The sequence below is a fragment of the Amaranthus tricolor genome, chromosome 10 (genome assembly GCF_026212465.1).
Source record: "Amaranthus tricolor cultivar Red isolate AtriRed21 chromosome 10, ASM2621246v1, whole genome shotgun sequence".
Classification (NCBI taxonomy): Eukaryota; Viridiplantae; Streptophyta; class Magnoliopsida; order Caryophyllales; family Amaranthaceae; genus Amaranthus; species Amaranthus tricolor.
The window spans coordinates 5,510,517-5,522,493 of record NC_080056.1 but is presented as its reverse complement, the minus strand read 5'-3'; the positions used below and the strand labels follow the sequence as shown (position 1 = coordinate 5,522,493).

Sequence of the window (11,977 nt, the reverse complement as noted above, 5' to 3'; positions counted from 1 at the left end):
TGTAGTATTCGAGTATATCTTTACGTTTCAATTTAGAAGGAGAGGAAACAATAAGGCAATCTTTTCCGGTAATGCCACCACCCAGTGGTAGAGCCGTTTCACATATGTGGTCATATTTTTTAAAGCAACCGATAAATGTTTTAATATGCACATGTCAAATTTGTGAAAGTAAAGGCGCCAAAATATTACTATTAATATCATGCACTTTCAGCAAAGATAAATACTTTAAAGTTTTGCAAATATTATTATATTATGTAAATTAAGAATGTACATAAAATTCAATTGTTTGTGTATACGTGTTAAGTAGTGGTACAAGATCTTTCAATAAACATTTAGCAAAGAAACACTGAAGGTTGGTGGGACAATGCAAATGTCCGACGAAAATATGCCTTTTAATTATAATCATACAAAAATTAATAATGAATTTTCTAAATAGTTAATTAGTGTGATGAGTTAGCTTTTAACCATGGTGAAAAGTCAAACTTATATTTCAATAGCAAATTTTAATAACCACAATATAGAGTTACTTAACAACCGATATGTGGTTTATGTCCAAGAAAACAAACATGCCCAGTTGGTCTGCTCCCCCGTAGAACCTTATAATCCAACCTGACCACAGCTTCTTGCCGGTTTGGGACCCATTCGGTTGTGAGTAATCCGCCCGGTGGCCATCATTTTGGGTGTGAAAGGAAAAAATGCCCATTTTGTCTATGTAGAGAAAGCGGATCGGGAACTTCTGGAAGGAAGATGGACGAAAAAATTGTTTCTCCATGGGTGTCTCCTGTTCAACTCAGCAACTGCCTCCATGATCTTCTCAAATTTGTTCTTCAATCTTCCATCAATGGCACCCTTGGCTTCGACCTTAACTTATCTGCTGACTTCTGTTCTGGACTTCTAAAACATGATGACATTGGCAATCATACTGGTAATCACTCCAATCTTTCTTTGTTTGGTAATCCCTGTATATTTAGCCTCAAATTCAATTGGGTCATCAAAATTGGGCGTGTATTATCAAAATTGGGCGTGTATTTTGCTGTTGGGTCACGGGTCACCCTTCCATTTTGGTAGTTGAACTTGATACTTGAGAGTCCTGGGTTGCTCAAATCGAGTGTGGTGACTGTTAAAGTACTCCGGTTGCATAATTTGTGACCATGAAATTCATGAACATAGAATTTTTATATGCTTGAAAGGGTTTTTGATGAGTGTTCAAATTAGACATGGAATGGATAGTATTTCATTCATTCAAATGTGTCCCTGCTTGATTGACAAGCATTACATATATATAGTGAGTGAGCACAAGGGCTCCCCGATCATGGCACACCAATACACCATTTATTATATGTACATGGGACCACAAAGGACAAGAGGAATATTAAAGGAGCAGCAGAGAATAATCAGAAGACAAGTACAGCAGAGGGCATGGTATGCACACACAACAGCAGCCACAGCAGTGCACACACAGCACCACACACCACCGTCTGTTAATAGTTTTCTTTTGCTTTGTTCACTAAATTACATTCAATAATAAATGGTAAAATTAACTAGAATAATTCAATCTTTTATTGATTTTCCTACAACTTTTGATTAACCATAAATAACACTAATTTAGGGTTATTTACCATGAACATTGTTATAAAAAAATAAAAATCAAAAATCAAAAATATTAAAAATTAAAATAAAAAAATAACCTTACTTGATTTAGCTTTTTAATTTTTAACACTTTTAAATAATTTTATAATTTAATTTTATATTTACTTGTTTATTTTGAGCAACAACGAGGTAAGAGCAAACACTTCTTATAGTTGGGATGGGATTATTCATGTTTAATCAAAAGTTAGATTATTACAGGAAAATCAGTAAATGATTGGATTATTGTGGGTAATTTTTCCATAATAAATTGGGTATTTTTCCTTGTCAAGCTATTTGTGTTGTGTATGGAGTTCAAGGTTTCACCGATCGCAACCTCATTATTTATGTTAAGGGTATGCTTGTTATGATCCAATCTTGATTATAGCTTCTATAAGCGTGACGGGGTATGATGATAAACAAACTGGGTATTTCATTGGCTCATTGCATATGATCGGGTTGATGCAGATTTTACTGAAGGGGTGCCACCATATCCTTTATACAAGCTTTTAGCTTCTGCTTTGGAACAATGGATAGTTTCTGGATCATTCCTTTCGACAAGTGAGGATGTGCCACCATTGTGTGAGGATCAGTCTTTCAAAGAGACGAAAGATAATTGGAATAAGTTAATTTCACAAAAGGGGTCTCAATTGGTAAATGTAAGTTGTTAACCAGAGATGATTTTGTTTGATATATACTAGAATCAGTCTAAATGGGTTAATTTTTAGTTTTTTTTGATTAAATTTACTTTGTCTAGATGTTGAAGAGCATCAAATTTGAACTTCATGTTCAGGAGCCATATTTTACACAGTTGAAAGGTATATCGATGCTCCGATAGAAGTCCATTAATCTGCATTGTTCTGACCCATAGTTTGATCTGATGAATTTGATCTTCATACAGATGGCATGAAAACAGTTGAAGGAAGGTGTGCAGTAGGAAACTACAATCGGTAAATGGCTTGTTTCTTTTGTTTACTCTTTAAAAGGCATGATTAAACTAAATATATCACAAAAGTGCGAAAGTTATAATCAGTGTAACATAATTCGTTAGCTAATTCACTTCTTGAATTCGCGATTCGATCAAAATTTCCCAAGAATAGCCCAAAACCGACCATAATTCGCTCTTTTCAATTTGCAATTCTCGAAGAGATTAGCGAATCATGTGACACTGGTTATAATGTAGATTGAACAAAAACTAACCATATTGATATGTAATTGTACTTCACATGTCAATTGCTTTTCCTATATTTTCAAGTTTTCTGGCATTTGATATTTTGCTTGATCGAACTTCTTTTATTTATAGTATTCAACCAGGGGATATAATTTTCTTCAACAAGTGCTTGATGCTTGAAGTTCAGGTATTGACGTACGTGAGACATCTTCAAGTGTGGAGCCAAATTTATAAATCTATACCATAACATGTGATTATTCCCAGGATGTTCGCCATTATTCATCATTCTTAGAGATGTTGGGCTCTGAAAATTTAGAGCACGTGCTTCCAGGAGTAGGAACCATTGAAGAAGGTAATTGGTCTTTGTATTAAGTTGAATGTTTTTCATTGACGGCTACCATAAGGTAAACTTATTGGTTTAAAAAGCTGGAACGGAAGGACTAGAACTGAGAACCAAATGAGGAAAAACAATTAGTGTGAGAGTTGCTGTGGAACTTTCCACTTGTTAGTGACAACTGAAACTAAGGATGTTGTTTTTAAGTATTTTTCACAAACATTACATGGAAACAAATAGGGAGACTGGTAAGAGTGTAGCACCAACGAGCATAGCACGTTATAGCCTAATGCTTAAACTAGTTGGTTTTGGTGCTAATTTGCGAGATACGTTATAAACCACTTTTCCTCTTCCTAATTTAATCACATGAGGCAATTTTCTTCTTTCTCTTTGAACTTGTCACCGAACCATTTTCAACATAGTCCCCCTTCTCTTTCAAGTTGGGAAAATACCCACATGATTGGGACTCTCTTTTCCCCTTACGCTCAAGACCACATTAAAATCGAGTCTAAACGTGCAAGCTTGAGAACCAAGGGACTCTAAAGCTTCACAACAACTTGAACTCTGAACCCACTAAGAACCTCCAACCTTGGGCTTGTGTTTGGTATGGAACAAGGCCTTCCATCAAGAATTCTCTAGAAGATTATTTTTAGTTATGTTGTTTTAATTCTAAATTTATTAGGGTGAGTGGAAAGCTTGTATTTTTCATTTGGTGTTGACGATGTGGGGAGGGGATGGAAATGGAGTTTGTATGTGTTGGGTCTCTGGCCTGTGATTACGGCACCTAAAAATATGTGTACTAGAAAATAAAATGAAGAGCACAGAAAAGTAGGTATATTAACATTGTGGTGTGACTCTGAGGACCTTAAACTTGTTTGGAAGTAGTCTCGAGAAGGCTTAAGCAGTTAAGCTTCTTGTAAACCTTTGTAAGAAAAACCAGCAAAAAAGTGAATGGTCCCCTCTTTCTTGGAGTTACTAGTGGTATTGCTGATGTTATGACCACACGTTTCCTTTTTGATTAATTGTATAGATATGAACTGATTGTTGGAGATTCCCTTTCAGGTGAGAAAATCTACAGGAAGTTCTACACTAAGGAAAAGGAACAGTTAAATGGTATGCTTGCAATATGTGTTGGCAAACCAGATTCTCAGCCTTACATTGTCTTATGTGACATTGTTTCAGTAAGTTTCTTTTACGTCTTGATTCTTTTTTCCCTCTTATTTTCCTCTTGGCTCAATGCTCATACCTAAAGACAACTGTGCCATGGAGTTCAATGTTCCCTCCCCAAAAAGCTTGAAAAAAAATCAAAAGATCTAACATGCACTGGACATCAAAACATTATTGCATCAAGAATTCTTGAATGGCTTGATTGTTATCAGCAACTTATTTACTGTAAGTATGGATATAGTCACAGTGCACAAATACATTATGGTATAGGGATTAAACATAAGTATGACTATGTGGGATCTCTAATATGAGAAAGTTGATCATTACCCTTTTTTTAATATTTGAGCAGGGCCTTGGTTATAGGGGCATCCAGAGCTTCCTAGGGCTTAAGCAAACTGTAGGAACAATTCCAGAGGCACTTCCACCTCCAAGATCAGTCCTCTTCTCATCATTTGCATCGGTGCATAATTCAAATGTATGGAAAAAAAATTGTGTGGCCTTTTGTTTTCATTCATGACATGTGTGTATAAAAAGGAGTGTATAGGTGATAGAGATATTAATTGGGAGCGTTTGGTTCATGGCTTTTTGCTTAGGTTTTTGGTTAGCTTTTGGATTTTGGCTTGCCGGTCGGTCAAACAGCCAAGAAACATGTTTGGTACATGGTTTTTAAGTCAGCAGAAAAGATGGCTTTAAGCCAAAATAAAAATACTACTCTAGTTAGCTTTTTTGGTTGACTTTTGGCTTATTGACCCACATATTCTTTAATAAACAACCGACAACCAATACTTAAATTTACCGAACTTCTCCATAAACAGCTGGCTTTTTCAGCTGGCTTAAAAGCCAAAAAAAGCCTACATTTCCAGCTGTTCAAATAAGCCAACTAACGGCCAATTGTCAAACACTCCAATTGTGTATATAGGAGCTGAAGGTCCTTGGTTTTATATAGGGTTTATCTAATGATAGTTTTGTCCCCGTTTTGTTGCTTTAGTGAAACTGTGCTTCCCTCTCCAAATTTTTTTTTCATACCACTTTCTTTCATTAATAAATGTTCTTGTAAAGTAATTGGTGATCGCACATGTAAGGGGAGAGAGCATTGTTCTGACTTCATGCTATGAGTATTTCCTCAATTTTCGCCCTTCCAAAACAAAAAAAGAAAGAAGTAGGAAAAGGTTTATTGATTTTATATTTTACCTTGATGTATCAAATCATTGATCATCTTACGTTTGTACTTAATTCCATATAGAACTAGTTTGGAAATCCAATAATTATTTTATGTATGGTTAGCTGAGCAAGATTCGTTTTCTGCTTAACAAATTGAGATTCCATAATCTTCATTACACTTTTACAAGTGACTACGATTGTATTTGTAAAATGTCTAAATATATTCTCTACCTTTACATTCTTATGCTCATTTCATATAATTTATTTCTTGTTGGCTCTAGATTAAAGGAAGTACCTTGACTGCAGGGGCTAGAGCATTGACCAAGCATGTCAATAGATGCAGTGATAGATTTTGGGGAAACGTTGAAGGAAATGGTAATACTCCCTCATTTGTCTCATATGATGAATTGCTTTCATTGTAGATCTCCTTAGTATAAATTTAAATTGATTCTCTAATATGAAGGTACTTCTCCTCATACGTATCTCTATTACTCTTTCCAACGTTGTAGTATGGCTCATGAGTCTTATTTCTCGATAGTTAGAGCAGTCTTGGACATTTCCTTTACTTGAAAGACAATAAGATGCTGAAACATTACATTGTTGTAATGCAACTAATGGGTGAAGACGAGAGGGCGAGATGTACACAACTTAATAGTATTACTTGTGGTTGATCCATGATTGCAGTCACCATATTTAGTCTATTAATGAGCCATTTGCTTCACTTGTATATGAAGCGCACATGGTATAATGAATTATTTACTTTAGTAATTATATTATAATTTAAATGAAAGAACTATGAATATTTGGTTCCGTAAAAAATTCAAGTAACAGGGTGCTGACGATGTTTAGTAACTAGCAAATCTTTTAAAGAAGCCAGGGGTTGGATGTGGGTAGTGATGGCCACTGGGTGGGTTACCCGAAACCGAACCGCCTAAGAGCCTTCCCGGAACAGGAATCGTCTACGACAAGTTCCGAACCGGCCCAAACCACGAACCGTTAATTCAAGGATGCAAGTTGCAACCATGGAACTCAGAATTTAGTTATCCTAGAAGATTTCTTCCTGGCTAGTGCTGTGGAATATTTCTTAACATCTTGTCTTAAAGAATTAGTCCATGATTTAGTTTTTTCTTTCTGACAGATTCCATCAAGAATCAGCTCGCTGTTGAGGTCATAACCCGCATCATTAGTCGTTGTCGATGGATGAATGTATATATTGTTCAACCACATGGAAGTGTATTTGAAATAAGAATTTCTGATGGTTATGGTGCTCGATGGTCCAAAGATGGAGCTAAGGTAATGTTAACATGCATTTGTTTTCTATGAGGTGAGTAGATATTTACAATTTGATTGTCCATTGAAGGAAGCTAATGTAGGTTTTTTTAATTATGGTTTTAACGTAGATAAACAATTTTATCATTAAGTAGTTGATTCTTAACTCCTAGATGCAAACCTATGTTCGATACTTACAGCAAAATCATTAAAAAAATCATGGATGTCGTCGCAATTGCTAACTGTTGTGATGTTGCTCCATTTTATCATAGTAATTCAAGTTTTCAATAAAATATATCAACTAATACACTTTGAAAAAATATAACAACGACTAATATGTTAGAATACCAGCTTTTAATGATTGTTATTTAATGATTGTAAATCAAATGACCTTACTTTTGTTACAAAAAAGGGTCAGTTTTGCAATTGGTATGATAAGTAAGGCGTATGTTTCTTCAAATACTTAGTTATTTGAGGCTTTTCCTAAGGCCATGGGAGGTAAACAACTTACCTCTATTATAAGAAACCTAGACTCAGTTGTGAGAATCACGCTTGCTAAGTGTTTGACAAGTTTGTATATGAATTTTGTATTCGACGTATAATGATAAAGTTGAAAGAAAGGTATATGTTAAGTCAGTAGTGATGAGGACTTTTTGCAAAGGATTAATAAATTTGTCTATAATAGAGACTATGAAGCAGAAGAATTTGAAGCTAGGTCAAGACTCAAGATTAAAGAGAGATTATGACAAATATACTCTTATGGGGTGTTTGGTATAAAAAGTGGAAAGGGAATGGAAAGGGAACTCTTAAGCAGGGGTAAAGGAAATGATAAGGGTTTTTGTTGTTAGTTATTTGGTATACCGAAGCTTTGAGAGTGGAAACAAATTGGAGGAATCAATTACCATAAGGAAACGGAAATGATTACCTAATTATCTTAACAAATGCAAAGTAATGGATTTGCTTATCCGTTTCCCTTACTTGATCCAAAAAATGCATACCAAACACACCCTTACACTGTATTTGGATAGAGATCAGGAGGGAAAGGAAGCGGAGAAATTTGGAAGGATGGATAATTCCTTGTTTAGATAACAAAATGGAAGGGGAGGGATTCGGAAGGGAGGAATTTGGAGGGAAAACACGAACAATTTTTATTAAGAATACATTCTCTCTTAAAGTGAAAAGATTTAAGAGGGAAAATACTCATTTTCCTTTCTTTTCCCTTCCCTTCTAAACAAACAATGTGCTTTCTCCCTTCTTAACCCATTTGTGTCCTTTCTTTCCCTTCTCCTTTCTTTTTTTCTTTGCTAATTTGCTATCCAAACATAGTGCTAGTGAAATAATTTAGTTGTGGGTCATATATGATGTAAAGACATGTGTGTGGCGATGTATTTCTCTCTTCATGGTACATTTCAGTCATCGAGGGTACATGTTTTCAGTGGCATTGTCGTAGATATCTAGAAATTCTCGAACTCAACAAACACGAGTAGCTCCTTAAACAAATTATGTATCCCTTTAGTCAGCTTTTCTCAGTTGATTATGCCAAAACAATTTTCAGAGTGAAGAACAAGAAAGGATATTGCAACATGATACTTTCACTATACATGGGGGCATAGTATAGGAAAATTTAAAGATTGGGATTTGGATGTTTTCCCTTTTTTGCATTTTGATCTTCTTTTGTTAGTCTTATTCCGATAAAAATAAGTTTTGCTTTGTTTAATGAAGACGATGAAAATAATTCAGTTCTTACAGCAAGATAATACATAAATTTTTATGCTGTTTTGCTTGTTTTGATTGAATTTCTTGTTTGTAATCAGTTCATAGGGTTTCTGGAACCATACATGGAGGAAGGTCATTCTAAGAGATGGAGGCACTAAACGCTTTCGATGGATACACCGCCAAATCCACTATTGTCTTATAGTTTGTGTGGTAGTTTACATATTTATGCTTCAGTATTTATGAAAACTGTGTCAATTTGTACCATTGTTTCTTGTTGTGTTCTTAATCTGAATCTTGAAAAGTAAATAGTATGTAAATAAGTAGCATTCTAAGAATTTGCTCATGTTTTTGATCACTTTGTTCTTGTTGAATTCAAACTATGTTTTTTGAGCTGTATGTTCCTTCATAAGTTTTAGAAAGATGGATAATAAAGGGACTCTTGAAGATGGGATTCTAACTTTTTATTATGCGGGTTTTAAACAGACCCTCTATATATTATAATTAGAGCGAGCTAGAAGTGGGTTATGTATGTAGTCCTATATTATTCTTTTTCCGTGATGAAGAACTTGAAAAGTTAGGGTTTCACTAAGTCAGTGAAGTAATGAGGGGGTAGATTTAAAAGGGAGGAATAGTTAAAGGGTTAATTAGAGTTAGTAAATTAATTATATTAGTTTAGTTAGGTAAGTGAGGGTATTTTCGAAATAACACATGGAAAATGAGGATAATTTTGGTAAAAAAATCAATGTCAAAAAAAGAAATGGGACAACTAAGGTGAACTTACCTAATAAGGAAAGAAGAATAGTAGAACGAAGAATAGTAGAACGAATAGGAGGGAGTACCACAATACAAAGGCACTTTAAATCAATGTACTCTAAACAACATCTCAAAAATATCAAATCCACATCAATAATAATGAAGATTAGTGAAAGATGTCCAATACACTATTACCAAAAGCAACTAACAATATATGTTGTCTTTCAATGAACACTAAAAGTACAATTATTTAACAAACATCCTTGTTAATCAAGAACATAATCATGTCATTACTATTATTGTTAATTAGAATCCAAGGGCATTTAAATCTAAAAGATGCATTTGTTTTACTCACAAAAGAGGATCATTAAGAAGAAAAAGAGGAAAACAAGTTAGTCAAGATTAAGGGCAAACAAAAAAAAAAGTTGGAGGATGAACAATTGTGGCTTGTTGGGCCTATTTATAATAGTGATAGCAATGTCATTATCATAATTATTAGTATCATTATCTCCTTTGGTACTTGTTATTGTGTTTGAGATTGAAAAGGAGAGGTTGCCACTGAATTTCTTCTTTAGTTATTACCATTTACAAGCAAACCTAAATCATTGAGCTTTTCTACTTCCATCCATACACTTTGATTTACCCTTTTTGGTTTTTTTAGCTTAGAAGGTAAATATTTTAATAGATTAAAAGGTAGGTACATCTAAATTTATACGGAAAATATTTTGAAAGAGGGGGAAAATATTTCGCCTATTTTTCACTAAGGTAAATACTTTAACCTTGAGATGAGAGGATTGATTTCCCTTTTTTCCTTTTTCATCACCTAGAAATAAAATGACAAAATATTTAACAATTAGGCTTTTTACTTTTGGCTTTTTGACTGATCAAAAAACTAAAAATAAATGATTTTAAGCTAAATCAAAGAGGACTCATAATAGTTTTTTCATTGCCTTTGACTTAATTTCTTTCCAATAAACAATCAATATCCAATAAATAATATAAACCAAACATCTTCAACGTGTTGGCTTGATTAACTAGGTCAAACAACAGGTTTATTAACTAATATTTTTAGCTAGTTAAACTAGCAAACAAATTTAGCTAATTAACAGTCATTTGCCAAATAGGCTTAAAAACTCCACACAAATAAGGAACTTTAATTTTAATTATAATTATGAAATATTTTAAACACTAAAATAGTTAGTGCATTGAATGAAAAAGGAATCACAAATGAGATTAAATTTGTTGGGTCAGATTTTAGATCATAAAATTATGTTTATTCAACCACTTAAAATTATATTTTCTTTTAGGATTATAATAACTAATACTAGATAAATTATTTGAATATAAAATTAGTAATCTTATATGTGTAATTAAGTTATTATATGACTTTTAATTTCTTAAGTATATTAAAACTACAAATTTATTTGTTTTAAAAACCGTAAAAGTATTACTATTAAATTGAGATTCATATTATTAATATATTACTATATAAAACATAATTATAAAATTATGCACTAAATAATACTCTCTTCTATTCACCCAATGTGTCCTATTTGACTTTTCACCATTTTATAGGTGGTTAAATGGAACCACATGTGAAAGAAAAAAGTATAGTGTTTTTAAAATTTTTATAGGGGTGAATGGGGTTAATATGTATAAAAGTGTGAAAAAGCTAAGTTTAATAGGGGTAAATTAGTAAAGGTAACATACCCAAAATAGAAATGAGAGATTTAGGGTGACTTGACCAAATAAGGAAATGAGACACTTAAGGATAAATAAGAGGGAGTATAGTTTATAAGTAATTACATAAAATAATAAAAAATTTCTACACATATAAAGTAATATAAAAATAATTTAAATGTTCAATGTCTTTGTAAAACCTTAAAATATATTATAAGCCTAAAGAACATAATTTTTACTATAATAATTAACATATAACTTAATTTAAGTATTTATGTATTATAAACTTGTCAAACATAGGTGATAAAATTATCATTTGAAATTTATTTCACCAATATCTTATCCTAATTATTAATTATTATTTACTTAAATAATAAACGTGTAATCTATTTAATTTGTGCAGTTTTTTAATATAGCCATGTAAGTAATATACAGGATTATCTATGAAAAACTTTAAAAATTATTTTCTTTTCTTAATTTATTACAAATTTATTTTAATGAGAATTAATATTTTACATAAATAATTAATATGTTATTCGATAATTATCCATTATAATTAAAAGATATTACATATTTTAGATGATTGTATATGCCAAAAAGTTAGTAGTAAATAAGGTAAAGTTTTAAAATCTTTTGTAATTAATCAATCAAATAAATCTAATCAGATTTTACAATATTATTCAAAAATTTATACTGGTCTATAAATTTATGAACAATATTATTCTGCAGCTATTAAACAAATTTGGAAAATAATTTTTCTATATTAAAATATTAATTTTTTATTTTGGAAATGATATTGAAAAATGATACTGATTAACATTTTAGTCACATTATTCTACAGATTTCACAATATTATTACAAAATTTATACTGGTCTATAAATTTAGGAACAATATTATTCTACAGCTATTTAACAAATTTGGAACATAATTTTGCTATATTAAAATATTATTTTTTTATTTTGGAAATAATATTGAAAAATGATACTGAATAACATTTTAGTCACATTTCAGTTTGGAAATAATATAGGAATCATATTGGAAAATAATAAAGATGTCTAAATCTTGTTCTGCACCTTAAATAAATTCTAGTATTTTTAGA

At 32.1% G+C, this 11,977-nt stretch overlaps 1 protein-coding gene across 1 annotated transcript; it reads left to right on the top strand.

Annotated features, from left to right (window-relative positions):
- The first annotated feature begins 603 nt into the window (after positions 1–603).
- Positions 604–9,179, top strand: LOC130825308 (uncharacterized). Its single transcript, XM_057690466.1, has 11 exons — positions 604–925; positions 2,095–2,285; positions 2,384–2,444; positions 2,528–2,576; positions 2,930–2,984; positions 3,062–3,149; positions 4,194–4,312; positions 4,648–4,773; positions 5,741–5,834; positions 6,598–6,752; positions 8,543–9,179. The coding sequence occupies exons 1-11, from the start codon at positions 748–750 to the stop codon at positions 8,600–8,602; spliced, it is 1,176 nt and encodes a 391-aa protein (XP_057546449.1). The 5' UTR covers positions 604–747; the 3' UTR covers positions 8,603–9,179.
- Positions 9,180–11,977: the final 2,798 nt, after the last annotated feature.

Excerpts from the sequence above, each read along its gene's own strand:
- LOC130825308 (XM_057690466.1), top strand. The coding sequence starts at position 748 with ATGGACGAAAAAATTGTTTCTCCATGGGTGTCTCCTGTTCAACTCAGC. Across the intron at positions 3,150-4,193 it reads AGTAGGAACCATTGAAGAAG|GTGAGAAAATCTACAGGAAG; the intron begins GTAATTGGTCTT and ends ATTCCCTTTCAG. Across the intron at positions 6,753-8,542 it reads GGTCCAAAGATGGAGCTAAG|TTCATAGGGTTTCTGGAACC; the intron begins GTAATGTTAACA and ends GTTTGTAATCAG.